This window comes from Canis lupus, chromosome 15 (genome assembly GCF_003254725.2).
Source record: "Canis lupus dingo isolate Sandy chromosome 15, ASM325472v2, whole genome shotgun sequence".
Classification (NCBI taxonomy): domain Eukaryota; kingdom Metazoa; phylum Chordata; class Mammalia; order Carnivora; family Canidae; genus Canis; species Canis lupus.
In genome coordinates this window covers 50,731,763-50,754,060 of record NC_064257.1, presented here as the reverse complement: position 1 = coordinate 50,754,060, position 22,298 = coordinate 50,731,763, and the positions used below count along the sequence as shown (strand labels likewise).

The window sequence follows — 22,298 nt, the reverse complement described above, 5'->3', positions numbered from 1 at the left end:
ATTCCCTTATCAGATAAGTGATTTGCAAATATTTTTTCCCCATTCTAGGAGCTGCCTTTTACCTTTCTTCGTGGCATTCTTTGAAGCATAAAAGTTTTAAATTCTGATTAACTCCAATTTATTTTTTTTATTATTATTTTTTAAATTTTTATTTATTTATGATAGTCACACAGAGAGAGAGAGAGGCAGAGACATAGGCAGAAGGAGAAACAGGCTCCATGCACCGGGAGCCCGACGTGGGACTCGATCCCGGGTCTCCAGGATCGCGCCCTGGGCCAAAGGCAGGCGCTAAACCGCTGCGCCACCCAGGGATCCCTATTTTTTCTTTAGTTGCTTATGCTTTTGGTGTTTTACCTAAGAAATTAAAGTGCTTAATCCAAAGTCATGAAGATTTATACCTGTTGTTTTGTTCTAAGAATTTTATAGTTGTAGCTCTTACATTTAAATCTTTGATAGATTTTGAGTTAATTTTTTTAGGATTTTATTTTTAAGCTATCTCTACACCCAATGTGGGGTTCTGACTCACAACCCCAAGATCAAGAGTTACATGCTCCATTGACTGAGACAGTCAGGTGCCCCTTGAGTTAATTTTTGAGCGTGGTGTGAGGTCTGCATCTAATTTCATTCTTTACATATGGATATCCAGTTGTCCCAGTACCATTTGTTGAAAAGACTATCCTTTCCTCATTGAAAACTCCTGGCACCCTTGGTGAAACTCAACTGACCACAAATGTAAGGGTCTATTTCTAGACTCTTAATTTTGCTCCACTGGCCTATGTCTTCCTTATGCTAGTACCATATTGTTTGATTGCTATAGCTCTGTAGTAAGTTTTAAAATCAGTGAGTCCTAAAACTGTTCATCTTTTTCAAGATTTTTCAGCTATTCTGGATATAATGATTTTACATATGACCAGTTTGTCAATTTCTACAAAAAAGAGAATTTGATAGAGATTATGTTGAATATGATCAATTTGGGGAGCACTGCCACTTTAATGAGTTAAGTCTTCTGATCCATAAACATGAGATGTCGTCCTTCCATTTACTTAGATCTTTAATTTTTTTCAACAATGTTCTACAGCTTTTAGTGTCCAAGTCTTGCACATACTCCTGAGTAGTGGATTTTTTTCCCCCTCAATTTTTTTGCATTATTTATCCCCTAAAAATAAACTGGATTCTGCATAATGCTCTTGCATTTCATAACTCTGCTGAATTTATCAGTTCTAATAGGTTTTTTTTTGTGCGTGTGTATTCCTTAGGATTTTCTATATACAAGACCACGCTGTTTACACGCAGAAAGTTTTATCTCTTCTAATGTTGATGCCTTTCATTTAATATTGTTATTCTTTATATCTTATACATTTTGTGTCAATACTCTTTTATATCTAATATTTAACAAAAACATGAAAAAATAGTGGTAAAACCAATGCATACGTAATATGCAGAGTTATTCATTTGCAAAACCAAAAGAAACTGCTGTAAAATTCAATGGAGGTGACAGGTCTACACCAAAACAGAAAACCAATTAACATTAGTTTTACCAAGGACATCTCTTCAAATTGGCCTTAAAAAAAGATACCTACTCCAATGTGTTATCCAAGCAAAGCTATAACAAATTTTTTAAAAATTTTAAGTCTTACTGCTAATCATTATGGGGACAAAAAAATTAATAAACATAAAATAACAACACAATAACACAATAATAAACACAAGTAAGCTACAAATATTTATTCTTGCTTTCTTCATCCTAATTAGAATTCCTTATGGAATTACCTTCTGAATTTCTTATGGCATATTTTAAAGATGTTTATTAATAGCAAAAACTCAAATCATTTTTAAGAGTATCATAATCTAATCAAGAATCAACTATTACTAAGAACATGAAGACCTGGAAAGATAATTTAGACAGACCTAATTTGGATACCAGCTTTCCTAGTTAGTGGCTGTGTGATCCTGGACAAATACTTAAAAACTTGCTTAACCCATGTTTGCTCAGCAGTAAAAAGAGGCTAAAAATTAATTCAGAGTTCTATAAAATCTATGAAAACCAGATGAGCTAGTTAATATAGGCAAAGCACCCAATATGTATTTTTCACCACCTGTTAACGTTAGGCATCCCTCTCCTTTACTATAATTGTTACAACTAATCAATGCTGTTGCTAATAATTACTGTGAAAGACATTTCTTGGACAATTATTACATGCTAGGAATTGTTTTAAGCACTTTAATGAACGTATAGGCAGCCCTCACTCTGCATTACAGGTCAGGACTGTAAAAATGATCAAGTAAGCTGAAACTGTATAAAGTGATTCATGGAAAATATTGATTATTCCATGACCTTTAAAAATTCTTGTCACAGCTAAAGCTCTTTCCTTGTTTATGTTATTCAATGAGGCTTCACTAAGTTCTTCCAGAACAAATCTAGGGTCTCTCCAAGAGTAGCAGTGTCAACATCCCTACAGTCAGCTATTTCTTCCAAAACTCCATTTAGGTTTGATTTGAATTTCACTTTTTCCAGTGTTAGCATTTTTCATTCTTTGCTGCACTTCCATCTTTATTCATCCATTCTCTTTTGATCATCCACTTTTAGAAAATGTCACACGGATTTATGACCCAGAGACAAGAGGGTAATACTACCACAGGGTTTGCTGTCTGTATGAGTTGAATAACACATATGCAGTGACCAATCACCAAGAGACTGTGAAAGAAGTGACATGATTAGTCAATAATCATGATTCACCTCTGTTATTCACATAGTGATTTATGGACTTCAGTGCTAGCAGTGAAGTTTGTTTTTTATTCAATTAAAGTTAATACACTATGGAGACTTAAATCTGAGATGTGTTGTCGGAAGACTGGCATCATTTAATTAAACTGTGGTAACTGAAATTAATGCATATTGAATCTATATAAAACAAGAACCGCCTGTATAGTCTCTCTTTAATCTTGACAATAATACGAAGTGGTATTATCACTACTGCTCTACAGATGAAAAAACTAGGACACAAAAATGTATCACTTAGTTACTAACTAGTAATATAGTTAGGACTAGGCTTTAAAAACACAGTATTAACTGTAACGTATGGTAAATGTAAACAGCTACAAGTAGTTTTTTAGAGACTTGGAATTTATTTTAGCTTCTATGTTTTCTAAAAAATTTAAAGAAATACCTTTTAAAAATCATTATTTCAGAATCTGCTGAAGTTTAAACACTAACACAAATACATTCTCAACCTGTGATTTCCTAATAATACAAAAGCAATTAATTCTTTCTTTCCTTTTCACTTAGTTCCTAGGGTCACTTAAGACCGCTTGTCACAGGACAACATTCTCTTCATTTGAATATTGTTTTGAAGATAACTTAGAATTAAAAACAAAAATCATTACATTAAGTTTTATTTACTTCTTTTTTTAAAACCAAATCTCTGGGTCTGTTCATTTCACAGAATAAATGATCTTTACCTTTCTATTTTATTTTTTTTATAATTTTTAAAAAATATTTTATTTATTTATTCATGAGAGACACACACACACACACACAGAGGCAGAGACACAGGCAGAGGAAGCAGGCTCCACACAGGGAGCCCAATGTGGGACTCGATCCCAGGCCTCCAGGACCACGCCCTGGGCCGAAGGCAGGCGCCAAACCTCTGAGCCATCCAGGGATCTCCTCTAGTTTATTTTTTAATATACTAAGTCAGTGATTTCTAGTTTTAAATATTAATCCTCTTATTCATATTTGCATTAAAAACAGATAATCTTTTCTCTCTGAGAGACATATCACTCACAAAATAAATACTGCCAAACTACCAAGACATTTTTTAAACTTTGCGTGTCTGGTCATTAAAATTAACTATTTTTGGAATGGTTTCTTTGAATGTTGCCTTGCTCAGTCTTGACAACTTTTTTAGCTCTCCCCACGAAAATAACTATCAAAGATACCTCTCAAAATATGAGAACTAAAAAAGCACACATAAACAAAATAAAAATGACATACAGGTCCAGGGCAGTTTTGTTTGCTGTATTCTTGAAACTTATCTGAAAAGAATATAACTCATTTGAATCATCTGTCATATCACAAAGTATTGTGTAAATTCCCAGAAAGGAGATAAAGTAGTAGTAGTTGGTAAGAGGTTACATAGTAAACATGATGGATATCTCTGAATACCTAAGTTTTCAAGAAGTTACAGGGATGCTTCCCACCTTCTCTTGCATGGCCTCTAGAAGAAACAACTACTTGTCTGAGAATATTACATCCCCTCAGACCCCTCTTAATGATCTCCCAGGGGTCCTTTACTCAACAAACAAAAGTTTTTCCAGGAAAGAAAGTCCTTTATGTAAAACAGCTGTGAAATCTGAAAAGCACTAAGGCCTTTCTATGTCTAAACTGTCATCAACAGAAGGAGCCTAACCAAAAGTGGTACAAATGGGTCCATTCAGATTCTAAACAGAATTATCATTTTGATAGTTGTCTAGCAGCTGAGTGCAACACAAAGTGATACATACGGGTTTTGTGAGAGGAATGTAGAACTTGTAAGATAACATTCAGTATTTTGTGAGCCTGTTGACTGTTTTTGTTTTTTGTAAAATACATACACATTCTCTGAGTAATATAATTTAGCATAATTCACAAAAGTCTAAAATATGCCTTTACATGATCAATTTCTTTTTTTAAAGTTTTTCAGTTATAAGGCTGGGCTTAGCTTAGTAACTTTTTAAATAACTGTTACTGCATTTACCCCTATGGTTTCCAGAATGTATTGCAGAGACAGTGAGCCCACTATAACCAACAACATAAAATCTCTAATTTGCATTTTATGTCACTGACATTCAATTCAAAGTTTAGAACTTAGCAAAGTCATGCTTAACAATTATACAATAACATGAAATAAAACTAAAGTTAACTTTCTATTCAAGCATTAGGTTAATACTCAGCATTTAATGTTTTATTTATTCATTTTTTATTTTTTTTAAAGGTTTATTTATTTATTTATTTATAGAGAACGAGAGAGAGGCAGAGACACAGGCAGAGGGAGAAGCAGGCTCCATGCAGAGGGAGAAGCAGGCTCCCCATGCAGGAGGCCTGACGTGGGACACGATCCCTGGTCCCCAGGATCACACCCCGGGCTGCAGGCGGCGCTAAACCACTGTGCCACCGGGGCTGCCCTATTTATTCATTTAAAAAAAAAATATTTATTTATTCATGAGAGACACAGAGACAGAGAGAGAGGCGGAGACACAGGCAGAGGGAAAAGTAGGCTCCATGCAGGGAGCCTAATGTGGGACTCGATCTCCAGGATCAGGCCTTGGACTGAAGGCGGCGCTAAACCACTGAGCCACAGGGCTGCCCATGAGAGAAGTCTTGAATTAGAGTGATTCTCAAAATGTGTCTTGTAACCAGCAACAATCTGTAAGGATTCTCCAAGTGCTCTATATATCACATCAACTCTCTTCTTAGTTCCCTTACCCTATGTTCTCCCTGTTTTCCTCTTACCTTCATCTTTTAAAATGGTCTGCTGTTCTTTACTGGTTTAGGTTCTCTACAAGAGAAAAATCTTAACTCTCACTTCCCTACTTCCCTTGGCAATCTAACTGATCCATCTCTGGTATCTCTAGACTTGTCACCCCTGAAATTCATTCTTCAAACTGTAGGCAGGTAGAACTTTCTAAAATGTGGATCTGATTTCATTTTTACATTATTTAGTGCCCCCAACCCCTTCACCTTTACCCCTTTACCTTTTAGGTAAAATCCCAAACTCCTCAACATGACTTTAAGGTTTTGCAGGATCTGGCCCCTACTTATTTCGCTAGCCTCATTTCTCACACATCTGCCCCACATTCTCCACTCTAACAATACTGAATTTAAAATCTTTTAAAAGATTTTACTTATTTGAGAGAGAGAGAGAGAGCGCGAGCACAAGCATGCACACAACTGTGGGGTAGAGGCAGAGTCCCCACTGAGCAGGGAACCCATTGTGACTCAGGGAGTCAATCCCAGAACCCCAGAATCATGACCTAAGCTGAAGGCAGACACTTAACGGTTTAACCAACTGAGTCATCCAGGCACCGCCAACAATAGTGAATTTTCAATTCTATAGTCTTACACCTTCTTCAGCTCCTATAATTGCCTCTGATGGGAACATTCCTTACCCTTATTCATTTGGCCAGCTCATCCTTGAGATTCAATTTGCTAGGCAATTCCTCAGGTAATCTTTCCATACTCTTCATACCAGTACTCAGACCATGCTACATTTGGCCTAGTATATTACTTTCCATGTAATATTAAAATTAAATTATAAATTAATTTCTATATTCTCTCTTCTTGCATACTGCAAAAGCTAAGACCAGGTTGCTTATCTACCTTGTTCCCCTTTGGTATTCATTCCTAGTGTCTAGTAGATATAATACTAATACTTCCTTTACTAGCAATTTTATCAATTTAAACATTTTATCTCCTTCCTCAAAATGGATAAAACCTTCCAAAATATTTACATAATTTTTAAGGAAATAAACTGAAAATTTCTGTTAAATGTTCTATGAATTTTGGTAATTTAAAATCCCCTTTGTTGGGGTACCTAGTGGCTTAGTTGGTTAAGCGTCTGCCTCTGGCTCAGGTCATGATCCCAGGGTTCTGGGATTAAGCCACACAGTGGGTTCCTCACTCAGTGGGGAGTCTACTCTCTGCTTCCTACCCTTCCCTCTTCCTCATACTCTCTCAAATAAATGAATAAAACCTTTTAAAAAATCCCATGTTGTTTCAACAGTTAGCTGCATATAAGGAATATCTGCTAGAAGCAAAGCTGTTTTTCTAACAGATCTTCATATCCCCAATCCTACCGTAAACTACTGCAACATCCTAGCTTCCTTGTGGTGGCCTTTCTGCCCCTCCATAATTACCTCAAGTCAAAGATGATTATTCTCCAACATTCTACTTATCAGCGAATAAAAGGCAAGCTCAACATTTTCTCAGCTCTCCACTGGTACGTCTAAATTACCAGGCTCAAACTTTAGTTTGGGTAAGAACCTCCTAAGAACCTATAAAAATTCAGATTCTTCTCAGCTGTCCATGTTGATCTCATTAAGTTGGGAGTGTGACGCCTAGGAGGCAGAATTTCAAACAAATAAGCCAGGTGATTCTGATGCAGATAATCCTGTGCCTACATTTTAAGGAACTCTGTTGTAGAGCTGTTTTTCCATACTTGTACAATATTGACTCCTATCCCGCATTTCATTGTGGGCCACAGGACTTTACTGCCGTCTTCTCCACCCTAATCATCTACCTTCTTTCTAGTCAATCCTAAGTATTTATTGAGGGCTTTGCCACATCCTCAACTATTACCATTATTCTAGGTGTCATTAACCTTTTGCATGCTCTTGGGCACACTTTCAGAGATTGAAATGATTCTATGTTCAGTTTGCAATTCATTTTCAACTGATATGTAAGGTCCAAGATGAGTTTTCATAGCTCATTAAAAACATAGTCTATAATGGCATGGTATGTAGTTTGTTGCTTTTTTTTTTTTTTTTAATTAAGATTTTACGCATTTATCCATGAGAGACACAGAGAGAGAGAGAGAGAGGCAGAGACACAGGCAGAGAGAGAAGCAGGCTCCTCGCAGGGAGCCCGATGGGGGACTTGATCCTGGGACTCCGGGATCACACCCTGAGCCGAAGGCAGATGCTCAACCAGTGAGCCACCCAGGCGTCCCGCCCCGCTTTTTAAAAATACAAACCATGAGACACTTTTTTTTTTTAATTTTTATTTATTTATGATAGTCACACACAGAGAGAGAGAGAGGCAGAGACACAGGCAGAGGGAGAAGCAGGCTCCATGCACCGGGAGCCCGACGTGGGATTTGATCACGGGTCTCCAGGATCGCGCCCTGGGTCAAAGGCAGGCGCCAAACCACTGCGCCACCCAAACCATGAAATACTTAAAGTGAAATAAAATCTATTGCATGAGCTTGCCTACCTATGTTGATACAGAATGATGGGTTGTAGTTATAACAATCTGTAAAGGTGTATGATTTTTTTTTCCTCCTTAATATACTTGTAGGAAGCTCAAAGTTGGAAAAAAAAAAAAAAAAAGAAGCTCAAAGTTGGTAGTTTGATACAGGTTTGGTAATTTATAGTTGGACAATGGTCCCAAAAAAGTGTGAGGGCAGATAAAAGATATACTACACTAATGAAGTACAATCCAATCTATACTTTGGTCTCAGATTTCATTAACCCTTTCATCTTTCATGCCCCATTCTACTTGAGCCACTGGAACTCCCATGGCCATGCTTTGGGATCCTGTTATCCCTCAGGAAGCAACAATTCTGGAATTTAGTTAAGCCTAATAACTCACTTTGTGGTCACAGCCTCCTGTATCTGTTATTCCACTTGATCAAGTTAGCAAATCTGACTTATCTATTTTCTCCATTTTATCAGCACACATGCAAAATCTCAGTCTCCTCTCTCTCTCCCTTCTCTCTCTCATTCATTCAACAAACATTTAGATAGAATCACTATCTTTTGATGGTTTACTGCCTACCCTCTAGACCTCACTCCAACCCCCATACCCCTTTCATCTAGATTCTAAATAGTACTGAAATTCACTAAGAATGAAATCATGTACCAACCTCCATCAAGGGAATGCTGAATTTACTCAAAGACTTATCACTGTGGGAACATTTGTATGTATCTACATTCAAAACAATTCCTACTAGAAATAAAAAAAAAATTATTCTTGATAGAGTTTGTTTATAAGTAAAGGGAGAGTCTACCATCTACCTTATAGGCACAATATCTTAACATAGATGAGGCTTCTGCTCCTCAGTAAAAATTTTATTCACATTTTTCAACAGAAATTCCAATCCAGAATTAATTAAAAAGATGTATATATAATAAGCACATATATTTAAAAACTTAATTTGTTGTAATAGTACTAAGAATATATTCTTTCTTGAAAAGTAAATATTAAAATGGATCTACATTTGCAAGAGTTAAGCAATCCTTGAAAAACATTTGCCATATCTCTGAAAGGGTCCAAGATATACAGTTGGCAAAAACTGGCCTTTGGAAAAAGTCCCTGTCAAATCAATGTTGCCACTGATGGAGTTACTAAATTTTTCAGATGTGAGTAATGCAGAAATGTGATATTGAATAATATATAGTATGGTGACAAACTGTCATCACATGCTATTCAAACTCTAGGACAGGATGGGTGAAGGAGAAAACATGTTAAAATTTTTAAGTTCTTGGGATCCCTGGGTGGCGCAGCAGTTTGGCGCCTGCCTTTGGCCCAGGGCGCGATCCTGGAGACCCGGGATCGAATCCCATGTCGGGCTCCCGGTGCATGGAGCCTGCTTCTCCCTCTGCCTGTGTCTCTGCGTCTCTCTCTCTGTGTGTGTGTGACTATCATAAATAAATAAAAATTAAAAAAAAAATTAAGTTCTTATATTGGAATTCATTTTTTAATTGAGCAATTACTGTGAAATCATAAATTGTGCTGTGTGAACACACTGTTTCTGCCCTCAAGGTGATTTCAATCTCTTGGGAAAGGCAGATAAGTAAATGGACAATTACAACACTGAGGTGAGGGGAGGAAGTATATCCAAAATCTGTTTTCTTTTTTTTTTTTTTAAGATTTTATTTATTTATTCATAAGAGACAGAGAGAGAAAGAGAGGCAGAGACACAGGTTGAGGGAGAAGCAGGCTCCATGCAGGGAGCCTGATGTGGGACTCGATCCCAGATCTCCAGGATCACACCATGGACTGAAGGCAGGCATTAAACTGCTGAGCCACCCAGGCTGCCCCAAAATCAGTTTTCTGACAATTTCTATTCTTATGTTCCTCCCCAAATCTTCTCCAGACTGCTAGAGTTTACAATCCAGACTGATAAACACAGGGGAATGGAGAAACTATTTAGCTTACTAAAAGCCTTTAAAGAACAGTAACAACAAAGACCACATACACAAAATTTCAATAACAACAACCATGACGATACATGCTGGGAAATTAAAGATATAGATGGATGTATCAAGTCTAAGAATACAGTACATCTTCCTGTTGATCCACAGAAATCTAGAAATGTGTTTCTAGTCCTCACTTAAACATGTGTTTTCATTCACTCACTTATTCACCAAACATTTAATGAAAGCTTTATCTATATGTGGCAGCACTATAGATAAGGTAATGAATGAAGGAAGCATTTTTGTCCTCACTTTACTTATAATCAAGTCACATAAGCTCTAGGTATAGCCAGCTAATATGCGTAATTCCATCACAACCTAAGGGGCCCTTTTTCTCAACTGTAAAAACAAAGCAGTGGAACTCAGAGATCTCTAAAATACTCCTACTGAACTAAAATCCTGTGATTTAACTCAAAATCAAAACTTGTGGACCAGACATTTTTAAGACCCAGGAAACTAAGGAGCCATAGGCAGGGTTCAGCGAGTCCCTAAACTCCCTTAAAACTGAATGCAAAATTTGGTAGTTTTGTGTATATGTACATTTAACTAGAGAAAAGATCCACATGTGGAAAAAACTAAATTATGGATTTTAGTTTTGGGCCTACCACAGAAAAAATTTTGTTTTACCCATATCTACTAAGATAACTTTGCTAAATCTGTCAAATATAAACATAATTAACAAAAAGTATCAACTATTTGGAGCTTGTATTTGCTTCTCTTTAATTCACGGCATGAATTGCATGTTTTAATCTAATACTTTGACCAGCACTTTAAAGAATAAATTAAAAATAAAATGTGGCTTACAAATCAAAGAATAACCTGTATTCTTTGAGACTGAACTTTACTGATCTTTAAAAAATAAGAATTTTTATTTAGAAAGAAATATTTTTTGCCGTAAAAAATTGTGATAATACTAAGACCATTATTCTATCCTCTATATAGCTGTTGTTCCTCATCTTAAGAGTAACAAACCTCAAAATATTAACATATGTTTAACAAAATATTAACATATGCTACCAAGGGATTTCTAGGACTAGCTTTTACATTACAATCTCTATTAGAATGTGAATGTTGAGTTAGACTCTAACCAGGGCCTTCTGCAGGACAGACTAAGAGGAGAAGCCAAATGAAGAATGAAACATCTGCAATGAGACAGAAAAACCTGGACAGAAACATTTACAATTTCACTGCCTGTGCCACAGTGACACCAACTGGCCAGTCAAGATATGACAACTTAATGAACAATTATATTCAAGACTATATTTTTTAAAGTGTATTATGCAGTATGCTTTAAATAAAACCCATGTGATTTTATTTTATTTTAAAACAGAATTTTTTTAAAAAAATTTTCATTTATTTATGATAGCCACACAGAGAGAGAGAGAGAGGCAGAGACACAGGCAGAGGGAGAAGCAGGCTCCATGCACTGGGAGCCCGGCATGGGATTCGATCCCGGGTCTCCAGGATCGCGCCCTGGGCCAAAGGCAGGCGCCAAACCGCTGCGCCACCCAGGGATCCCTGATTTTATTTTTTAAAAAGATTTTATTTATTCATTTGAGAGAGAGAGAACAAGTGTGGGGAGAGGGGCAGAGGGAGAAGCAGTTTCCCCACTGAGCAGAGACCCTGATGCAGGGCTCAATCCCAGAATCCTGAGTTCATGACCTGAGCCAAAGGCAGATGCTTAACCCACTGAGCCACCCAGGCACACCATTATATGATTTTTTTTTAAATTTTTTTATTTATTTATGATAGTCACAGAGAGAGAGAGAGAGAGAGAGGCAGAGATACAGGCAGAGGGAGAAGCAGGCTCCATGCACTGGGAGCCCGGCATGGGATTCGATCCCGGGTCTCCAGGATCGCGCCCTGGGCCAAAGGCAGGCGCCAAACCGCTGCGCCACCCAGGGATCCCTGATTTTATTTTTTAAAAAGATTTTATTTATTCATTTGAGAGAGAGAGAACAAGTGTGGGGAGAGGGGCAGAGGGAGAAGCAGTTTCCCCACTGAGCAGAGACCCTGATGCAGGGCTCAATCCCAGAATCCTGAGTTCATGACCTGAGCCAAAGGCAGATGCTTAACCCACTGAGCCACCCAGGCACACCATTATATGATTTTTTTTTAAATTTTTTTATTTATTTATGATAGTCACAGAGAGAGAGAGAGAGAGAGAGGCAGAGATACAGGCAGAGGGAGAAGCAGGCTCCATGCACCAGGGAGCCCGACGTGGGATTCGATCCCAGGTCTCCAGGATCGCGCCCTGGGCCAAAGGCAGGTGCCAAACCGCTGCGCCACCCAGGGATCCCTCCATTATATGATTTTAAACAACAAACAAGTATAAAGGAAGATATATGTAAGTGAAATACCTCAGAAAACTTTTATGCTCCAATTTTACAGATTTGTAAAGATGTTCTTTACAATTAATGCTAAATAATACATTTTCATACTTATTTTCCATATAAGCTTTTATCAATATTAAAATATCAACAGGGACATGAGATTAAATGCAATTTTCCTTTTATTGCTCAGGAAAATAAAGGATGGAAAGTAAGACAAAATTGAGGTAAATACATGCCTAAAAGATCTTGAGTATAATCTGTTCAAAATGGTCGAAAGATGCTTTTGAAATATTGTTTTCATTCATGGCTAAAGGAATCAAACAGCCAATTTTATTTTAATTCAAGGTTATTAACTATGTAAGAGACTCTCATGATGAATATTCTCTTAATAAGAGCAGGTACAAACAGAAACAAGTTTTATGATGTTGAATTTCTTCAGGGAGGTGAAGTGGGGTGTACTATTTCAAGTAGATTAGTGCTTCTTAAGGAACCCTTTCCCACAGGTAAAGTTCACATCCAATAAAAGGAGACCTCCAGGAGGAGAACATCCTTTTTCCTTCTCTTACCGCCCAATAGAAGTGAAATAACACTGCAGAGGAATGTCCAAAAAGAGTATTTGACGTTAACCAATGTGCAAACTTACAAAGCAGCAAGTTAGCTGGCTTTGACTGTAAGCCAAGAGCTTATACAGATATGTTATGGTTTAATTCACTTCACTCTAATAAGACTTGATTCTGAAGTTAACATCTGAAAGGATAAAAACAACTTTTTTCAGTGTCATTCAAAGGCATATAAAGGTTTTTTTGTCTCTTAAATCTTTTCTTTTTTTTTAAGATTTTATTTGGGGGAAAGAGCACAAGAGAGAGCAAGTGAGGGGAGAGGAAGAGGGAGAAGCAGACTCATCGCTCAGCATGGAGCCTGAGGTGAGGCTCAATCCCATGACCCTGAGATCATGACCTTCCTTTGAAATCGAGATTTGGACACTTAACTTACTTTGATCCGCCCCCGCCCACCCAGGTGTCCCCTTTTAAAAGATTATTTATTTATGAGAGAGTGAGAGAGAGCAGGCACGTGAGCATGTACGTGTGCACATGTGAATGGAGAAAGGGCAAAGGGGGAGGGAGAGAGAATCTCAAGCCAACTCCACACTCAGCACAGAACCCTATGCAAGGCTGATCTAAGGGCCCTGAGATCACGACCTGAGCTGAAACCAAGAGTCAAACACTTAACTGACTGAACCACCCAGGGAACCCAAAGGCAAATAAAGGTTCTTAAGTAAAGAGACACGAATAAGTTTACGACAACACAGAAAAAGAATAGAGGCAGAGGAATTAACTACCAGGTATTAAGGTTAAAGATAATACCTTTTTTAATGTAGTAATTAAATAACAGTGTGGTATTATTACAAGGATAAGAATAAAAGACCAAGGAATAAAACAGAGTCCAGAAATAGAACAATACATATCTGATTACCTAATTAATAGCAGAAGGTCCCAGTGCAGAAAGGATAGTCTTTTTAAAAAAACAGTGAATGGCAATTAGATAGTAATATGAGGGAAAAAAATGAACCTTGACTCCTACATCACACTACACACAAAAAATAATTCAATAAGAATCACAGAGTAAAGGGTGAGAAGCAAAACAAAAAGATGTTTAGAAGAAAACAGTATCTTCCTTATGCTAGGATACACAAAGATTTCTCAAAATGGTCAAAGTCACTAAAAGGAAACACTGATAAATTGGACTTCATTAAAAATTACGAACTTTTGTTCATCAAAATATACCATTTGCAGAGTGAAAAAGCAAGTTGCAGACTGAAAGGAAATATTTGAAATACACATATCCAAACAAATGACTTAAAGAATTTCTACAAATAAACTAGAAAAAGGCAATAGAAAAATGGGCGAAAAACTTGAAAAAGGGCTTCTTTATTATTTATTGATTTTGAAGATTTTATTTATTTACTCATGAGAGACACAGAAAGACAGGCAGAGACACAGGCAGAGAAGAAGCAGACTCCATGTAGGGAGCCCAATGTGGAATTCAATCCTGGGACTCCAGAATCACGCCCTGGGCCAAAGGCAGGCACTAAACCACTGAGCCACCCAGGCCTCTAGAAAAAGGGCTTCTTTAATAAAAGATAATATTCAAATGGTCAATAAGATTATGAAAATATGCTCAATGTCATTAGTCATTAGAGAAACACATAGAAAACCACAATGAGATACCATTATGCTTCCATCAGAATAGCTAAAATTAAAAGGTATGAGAATACTGGGACACCTGGGTGGCTCAGTGGTTAAAAGCATCTGCCTTCGGCTCAGGGTGTGATCCTAGAGTCCTGGGATGGAGTCCCATGTCAGGCTCCCTGCATGGAGCCTGCTTCTCCCTCTGCCTGTGTCTCTGCCTCTCTCTCTCTGTGTCTCTCATGAAAAAATAAAATCTTTAAAAAAAAAAAAAAGGTATGAGAATATTAAGATTTGGTAAGGATGTTTAACCACCAAAACTCTCACTCATTGCTGGTAGGATTCTCAACTGGTCCAAACACTGTGGAAAATTAGTTAACAATATCTACCAGAGCCAAATATCATGTATCTGGCAACTCTATTCTAGGGTATATGCCCAATAGAAATAGGTGATCATGTACACAAAAAGACCTGTACTAGAAAGGTCACAACAGTTTCATTCATAATAGCCACAGACTGGAAACAACCTAGGTATCCATCAACTGAAGAATGGATATATAAATTGTGGTATATTAACACAATGGAAAACTACATTACAATTAAAAGGAATGAAATACTGCCATAAGCAACAGTATGAATAAATGTCACAGAAATAATGTTGAGCGAAGCCAGGCAAAAAAGAATGCATACTGTATAATTCCATTTATTTGTAGTTCAGGAATAGTCAAAAGCAATCTACCATATAAAGTCAGAGTAGCAGAGAGTAGCCTGGGAAGGAGGGTTGTATATTGTCTAGAAGACGGCAAGAGAGACCTAGTTAAAGTCCTGGAAATGTTCTACAGCTAGATGTGGGTGGTGGTTCCACTTTGTGCCTGTTTTTTTTTAATTTATGATCTTACGGGTTTTTTTTTTTTTTTTTTTTTTTAAGATTTACTTACTTGAGAGAGAGAGAAAGAGAGAGAAAGAGAGAGAGAGACCAGGCAAGTGCACACACATGTGTGCAGGGGGTGGGGCAGAGGGGAGAAGCTGACTTCTCACTGAGCATGGAGCCTAATGGGATGTGATCTCACAACCCTGAGATCATGATCTGAGCTGAAATCAAGAGTCGGACACTCAACAGACTGAGCACATTCATTTGTGCTTTTTACTGTGTATAATAGCTATAGCTTAAAACAAAACTAAAACAGCAATATAAGAAAAAGAAGAGGCTTTCGGTGGCAGGTGAATCTCCAAAACAATGCAACATTTTGTATGTACTGCATTTTTCTTGGACAAAAGTCATTAGGCTGTCTATTAGAATCAACTCCCTGATGGCAGGTATTTTTGTCATTTTTATTTACTACTATATCTCCGTGCAAGGTATAAAACAGATACTCCATAAATATTTGAAGAACAAGGGGCGCCTGGGTGGCTCAGTTGGTTAAACGTCTGCCTTTGGCTCAGGTCATGATCTCAAGGTCCTAGGATTGAGGCCCACATTGGGCTCCCTGCTCAGTGAGGAGCCTGCTTCTCCCTCTACCTCTGCCTCTCCCCCACCTTCATTTGTGCTTTCTCTCTAATAAATAAAAACATTTTAAAAATGCAGAATAAGTTTGCAAAATGAGCTGTTCCCAAAAGTAAATTGAAGCAATCATTAACTAAAATATTGGTATAATGAATTATCTGATTTAACAGAAGTTTATAAAGTGATTGCTAGAATCTAATGATGGTAGCATGAATTAGATTATACAGGTTTGTCTTAGTACTTTCAAACACAAGAAGACTAAAACCAGAAGTGAAAATTTCCTTTGTGTACTCATATTTTAAGGTCTCTTCCTTCTATGAATCATTCTATATTAGGCCACAGGGGCTTAGAAACCAAGTTAAAACACGTGCAATTAAAATAAACCTCAACTTTGAAGAAACACTGATTGCTTCCCAAAAAATTGCTGAGGCAAAAATAAGTGAAATCCAGTGAATTTACTAAAATCAATTAAAACAATCTACCTAAAACTGGTTTCTCCTCAACCCTAGCGGTCATTTGATAATGTCTGGAGACATTTTTGTTTGTGAGAGAGTGCTACTGGCATCTAATAGGATCAGGCGAGGGATGCTGTTAACCATCCTATATGCAGAGGTCAACCCTCTACAACAAGGAATTTATCCAGCCCAAAATGTCAGTGCTGAGATTGAGAAATCATGATCTAAAATATCACATTAAAATAAAAAAATTTAAAAAATAAAGGATTTTGTTTTTAAGCATATGAACTAAAGAGTCCTATTTAAACTATAAACTAATTCAAATTTCTTTCAACTATCACTTTGTCAAAAATATGAACACTATATTTTTTTATTTTTTTAAAATACTTTATTTATTTACTCATGAGAGACAGAGAGGGGCGGGGGGGCAGAGACACAGGCAAGGGAGATGCAGGCTCCATGCAGGAAGCCCAATGTGGGACCTGATCCCGGGTCTCCAGGATCATACCCTGGGCCAAAGGCAGGTGCCAAACTGCTGACCCACCCAGGGATTCCGAACACTATATTTTTAAAGTTAAAGTTGTACAGAAGCACCTGGGTGACTCACTTGGTTAAGTGTCCAACTATTGGTCTCAGGATCATGAGTTCAAGTCCCACTTCGGAAAAAAATAAAGTTGTACATATGTATCAAATGTAATATAAAGGGATATTTAATGTAAATATCTCCAGAGATAATAACCATCACTATCATTTCTAAGACTATCCTAGGCATATCGCTTACTTTATTTCATTTAATATCAATATCCCCATGAAAGTAAGATTCTCATTTATAATGATTAGAAACAAAAACTAGAAGAGATTAAATAAATACTTGCCTAGGGTTACACTGCTAGAAATGGCATAGCGGAAATGTGCACCCAGATTATCTCCAAACCCATAGTGTTTCCATATGATACACTAAATTTTTCCTTCTTTTTTTTTTTTTTATATTTTATTTATTTATTCATGAGAGACATAGAGAGAGAGAGGCAGAGACACAGGCAGAGAGGAAGCAGGCTCCATGCAGGGAGCCCGATGCGGGACTCGATCCTCGGTCTCCAGGATCACGCCCTGGGCCGAAGGCAGGCGCCAAACCGCTGAGCGACCCAGGGATTAACCTCTTTTTTTTTTTTTTTTAAGATTTTATTTATTCATGAGATACACACAGAGAGAGAGAGAGGCAGAGATACAGGCAGAGGGAGAAGCAGGCTCCATGCAGGGACCCTGATGTGGAACTCGACCCCAGGTCTCCAGGATTACGTCCCAGTCTGAAGGCAGCGCTAAACCGCTGGGCCACCGGGGCTGCCCAACACACTAAATTTTAATTTCAAATGAGAGGCAAATCAAAATTAAAAGCATCTCAAGATTCATTTTCCACTGAGTCAATATGCCACTTTAGAAAGTATACAGCAAATTCAGGAGAAGCCTTTAGAAAGTAAACAGCAAATTCAGGAGAAGTCTGTTTAGGAATTACATACTAAGGACACATAAAAAACAAATCAGTGCCAATTTTTGAAAGGTTAATCTAAAGTTAATATTTTTTCTTATCACAAATAAAACTAAATAGTTTTATAAAGTTATATGCCAAAGTCATCAGATACACTCTTGCTCTGGTCATAAAAAGAATTACTAATGAGAACATTAAAGCCTAAATGCTTACTGGCTGAGGGCTTAATCTTAACAAATCACTAACATGACCCACCTAGTTATCCCTACATGGTAACAATAGATTCTTAACACTTCAGCCAATCTCAGAAAATATTCCTATATTAAATGCTATTACTTTCTTCTTAACATTTAAGGCCTTAGCATGATTCTTTGTATTAAGAGAAAGAAAAGTATTACCCTATTAAAGCCATGTTCACGAGAGTCATCAACTTCTCCATTACTAGTCACTGGAATTTCTGCTGCTGAATTTTTGGGAGATTCTTGAGCCATGCTAGACTCCTAGAAAAAAAACAACAAAAAAAAAAAAAAAGAGAAGAAGAAAAGAAAGATTAGAAACAGTTGTAAATAACACTAAATCATAAAGGCAGATATTCAAGACTATTCATGTTTATAGCACTTAAAAGCCACTATTATAGCATTTAAAAAAATAATTACAACACGTAATAAACATGACACTAATCTAATAAAAAAAGCATCTGCCCTTTAAAACTGCAATCAACTTAAAATTTCTTGTTTAAAAATAAGTTACTTGTAGATCCCAGTGGGCAACAGCCTTGCCTCACAAATAGTGTTATGATAGACTACCAGCTACAATTGAAAAAAAGTATCACAGAAAGCCAAACTTGATTTTTAATTCCACGACAGCAACTCTACTTATCCTGTTGTACATAATGGGATTCTAGGTCAGCTTTTCTACAGAGTTTCCCCGATAGAACAAAAACTTTTCAATCTCTACACTAGTCTTACACTCTGGTTTTACTGTTCTAAAAGTCAAATAATGTTTGGGGTGCCTGGGTGGTTCAGTTGATTAGGCATCTGCTTTCAGCTCAGGTCATGATCTCAGGGTCCTGGGATCAAGCCCCACATTGGCTCCCTCTTAGAGGGGAATCTGCTTCTTCCTCTCTCCTCTGTGCCTCCCCCCTACTCAAGCTCTAATAAATAAAATTTTAAAAATAGTGTTTAAAAATAAACTCCTAAAAAAAATAAAAATAAACTCCTTAATTTTATAACCATTATTTTCTATAAAATGTAAATTTATTTCAGAAACTTAATATGGTTAATCAGCAACAGAAAGTTCTTTATTTTTTTATAATAAATTTATTTTTATTGGTGTTCAATTTACCAACATACAGAATAACACCCAGTGCTCATCCCGTCAAGTGCCCCCCTCAGTGCCCATCACCCATTCACCCCCACCCCCCGCCCTCCTCCCCTTCCACCACCCCTAGTTTGTTTCCCAGAGTTAGGAGTGAAAGTTAATTCTTGTTGGTAAAAACTCTCCTTGTTCCAACTGCACATGCTTGTAAAAAGCATATGTGGCTACAAGTTAAAATGAGAATTTTATACTGGTAAAGGATTTTTTTTTTCTGGTAAAGGATTTTAAAAATGATCTATTTTTCCTCATTCTAAAAATTAAAAAACTTCAGAGTAAATAGCTAAACCATTTATTTCACTTTTCACAGAGAACAGGTGCCATTCTCTACTCCCAGCCCCCCTCCCTTTTAAACCAATAATGGCTTTAGAAGTGTTAGACACACACTCCCACACACTTTTAACAATAGTGCCCACTAAAATAAAGACTTTGACAAAAGTATGTTAGAAACACAATTGATATTTAACAGTATGTGTTCTAATGTTCAAACGTGAATCCAGCTGCTACCTCTGAATCTGCACTGTACAGAATTACCAAAACTAAACCAAACTAAAATATATGTGTGTGTGGGTGCCTAGCTGCCTCCGTGGGGTAAGCATCTGCCTTTGGCTCAGGTCATGATCCCAGGGTCCTGAGATGGAGCCCTACCTGAGGATCCCGGCTCAGGGGGAGCTTGCTTTTCTTTCCCCCTCTGCCTGATGCTTCCCCTGCTTGTGCTCTGTCAAATTAAAAAAAAAAAAAAAAAAAAAGTATGTGTGTGTGTGTATGTGTTTAATGTACAGACTTGAATCTACTGCCAAGAGTATTAAGAGGTTCTTTGATTTTCTCTAGAAGAATTTTTTTAAAGATTAAAATAATTAAGTGCTGTCATACTTAGCTTATGCATTACTCATTTTGTTTTTAAGGAGTTAAGGACAGGATCAAGGCCAAGAACCTTTAAAAAAAACCTGCACTATACTTTTGTAATTTAGGGAATTCTATTACAGTAAGTCATACTACTAAAAGCAAGCACTAATGCAAATAGGTTTGTGGCCTAGTCTTTACTTTGATGAAACAAAAAGGTCTTATTAATATATTGAATGATACCTAACAATATTTTTCATATGGTGTGTATATCATTAAGTATGTGAGATAGAAGATATTGTCAAGTATATGAAGGCAGGACTTAAAGTACTCTATTAACAGTACTACGGACCAGCAATGCTCAAACTTTTGGCCTCAGGACCCCTTTACATTCTTAAAAATCATCAAGTACTCCCAAAAAGCTTTTATTTATGTGGGTTATATCTATCAATCTTTACTGTATTATAGAGTAATGCTATAAATTTTAAAAGTATTTATTAATCCATTTTAAAGATGTCAAATTGAAATTGGTTAGGCCAATGAAAAAAGAACTTTCAAAATAATGTAAAATCCTGCTAATATCACTTAAAACATTTCACAGAACACTTACTTATTTCCTTGCATTCTTTTTTTTTTTTTTTTTTTTTTTAAGATTTTATTTTATTTACTCATGAGAGATACAGAGCAGGAGAGAGAGAGGCAGAGACACAGGCAGAGGGAGAAGCAGGCTCCATGCAGGGAGCCCAACGTGGGACTCGATCCCGGATCTCCAGGATCATGCCCTGGGCTGCAGGCGGCGCTAAACTGCTGTGCCACCCGGGCTGCCCTTTCCTTGAATTCCTAAATAGATCATAAAAAATACTGATCTTTTTTTTTTTTGATTTTTTTTTTTTTTAAGCTGTGTTTCAGAGCTTCGGGAGACTGGTTGTCCCTCTCCCTCTGCTCCCCCACTGCATGCATGGTCTCTTTCTCTGCCCTGCTCCCCCAATTAATCAATCATAAGTAATAAAGAAGATATAGGTGGATGCTGTGTTGAGTGGCTCAGTTACTCCCTCTGGGACCAAAGCCCTCAAAGCCTGACACCACGCTCAATCTAAGATCATGACCTGAGCCGAAATGAGTTGGTTGCTCAACTGACTGAGCCACCCAGGCCCCCCTAAAGTAGTATCTGTTTTAAAAGAACTTGAAATGTCTTGTTTAGAGGATATCTGACTACTTTATGCATAAATTTACAGAAATTCACTGATCTCTACTAGAGAAACACTTTTATAGTCCCCAGTTACAGGAATGGCCACTAACTGAACCAGAGAACCAGTGACACTAGGCTGGCTGATCCACAGTTCACACAACCTAAAAGACCAGGTCAGAAAAGTATTGCCCAGCAGAAGAAAGAGAAATTTCCTGAGCTAATCAGACTCATTTGAAGTGTAAGTTAGGAATGCTCAGGGCAGCCCAGGTGGCTCAGCGGTTTAGGGCCGCCTTCAGCCCAGGGTGTGATCCTGGAGTCCAGGGATCGAGTCCCACACCAGGCTCCCTGCATGGAGTCTGCTTCTCCCTCTGCCTGTGTCTCTGCCTGTCTCTCTCATGAATAAATAAATAAAATCTTAAAAAAAAAAAATAGGGATGCTCAGAGAATTAGTCACCTGGGGTATTGGAAGACAAATGAGAGCAGAAGAGAAAGAGTTATGTTGATGACAGGTCACAGCTTAAAAATTCACAAACTCTAGTAAAGAAATGTTAAACTTATCAAAGTTTATTGACAGTGTTATCTGTGTCTGGTTCTTCCTTTCTGAATTATGACCTTATGAAAATCTTCTGTTCTTGGATTTTTAAAAAATTGTGGTAAAAAACGCATAACATACAATTTATCATCTTAATCATTTTTTAAAAAGATTTATTTGAGAGAGGGAGATAGAGATTATGAGAGAGATAGCGAAAAAGAGCACATGCAGGGGAAAGAGGGAAAAGCAGACTCCCTGCTGAGCAGGGAGCTCAATCACGACCTGAGCTGAAGGCAGATGCCTGATTGAGCCACCCAGGCGCCCCCATTTTAATCACTTCTAAGTGTACAGTTCAGTAGTATTAAATATAGTCACACTACTGTAGACTCTCCAGAACTTTTTCATCTTACAAAACTGAAACTCCACATACATTAAACAACTC

General features: G+C 37.3%; 1 protein-coding gene across 15 annotated transcripts in view; it reads right to left on the bottom strand.

Moving 5' to 3' along the window:
- Positions 1-22,298, bottom strand: part of ARFIP1 (ADP ribosylation factor interacting protein 1) — a 131,516-nt gene that overhangs the window by 65,797 nt on the left and 43,421 nt on the right. For all 15 annotated transcript variants that reach the window (XR_003133338.2, XM_049094245.1, XM_025439363.3 and 12 more), the window contains one exon: positions 18,317-18,418. Coding sequence is in view for 14 of the 15 variants with exons in the window: in XM_025439360.3 (XP_025295145.1) it covers positions 18,317-18,418 (102 nt within the window). In the remaining variant the exon portion in view is untranslated. Of the gene's footprint in view, positions 1-18,316; positions 18,419-22,298 lie in introns of those variants that run through there.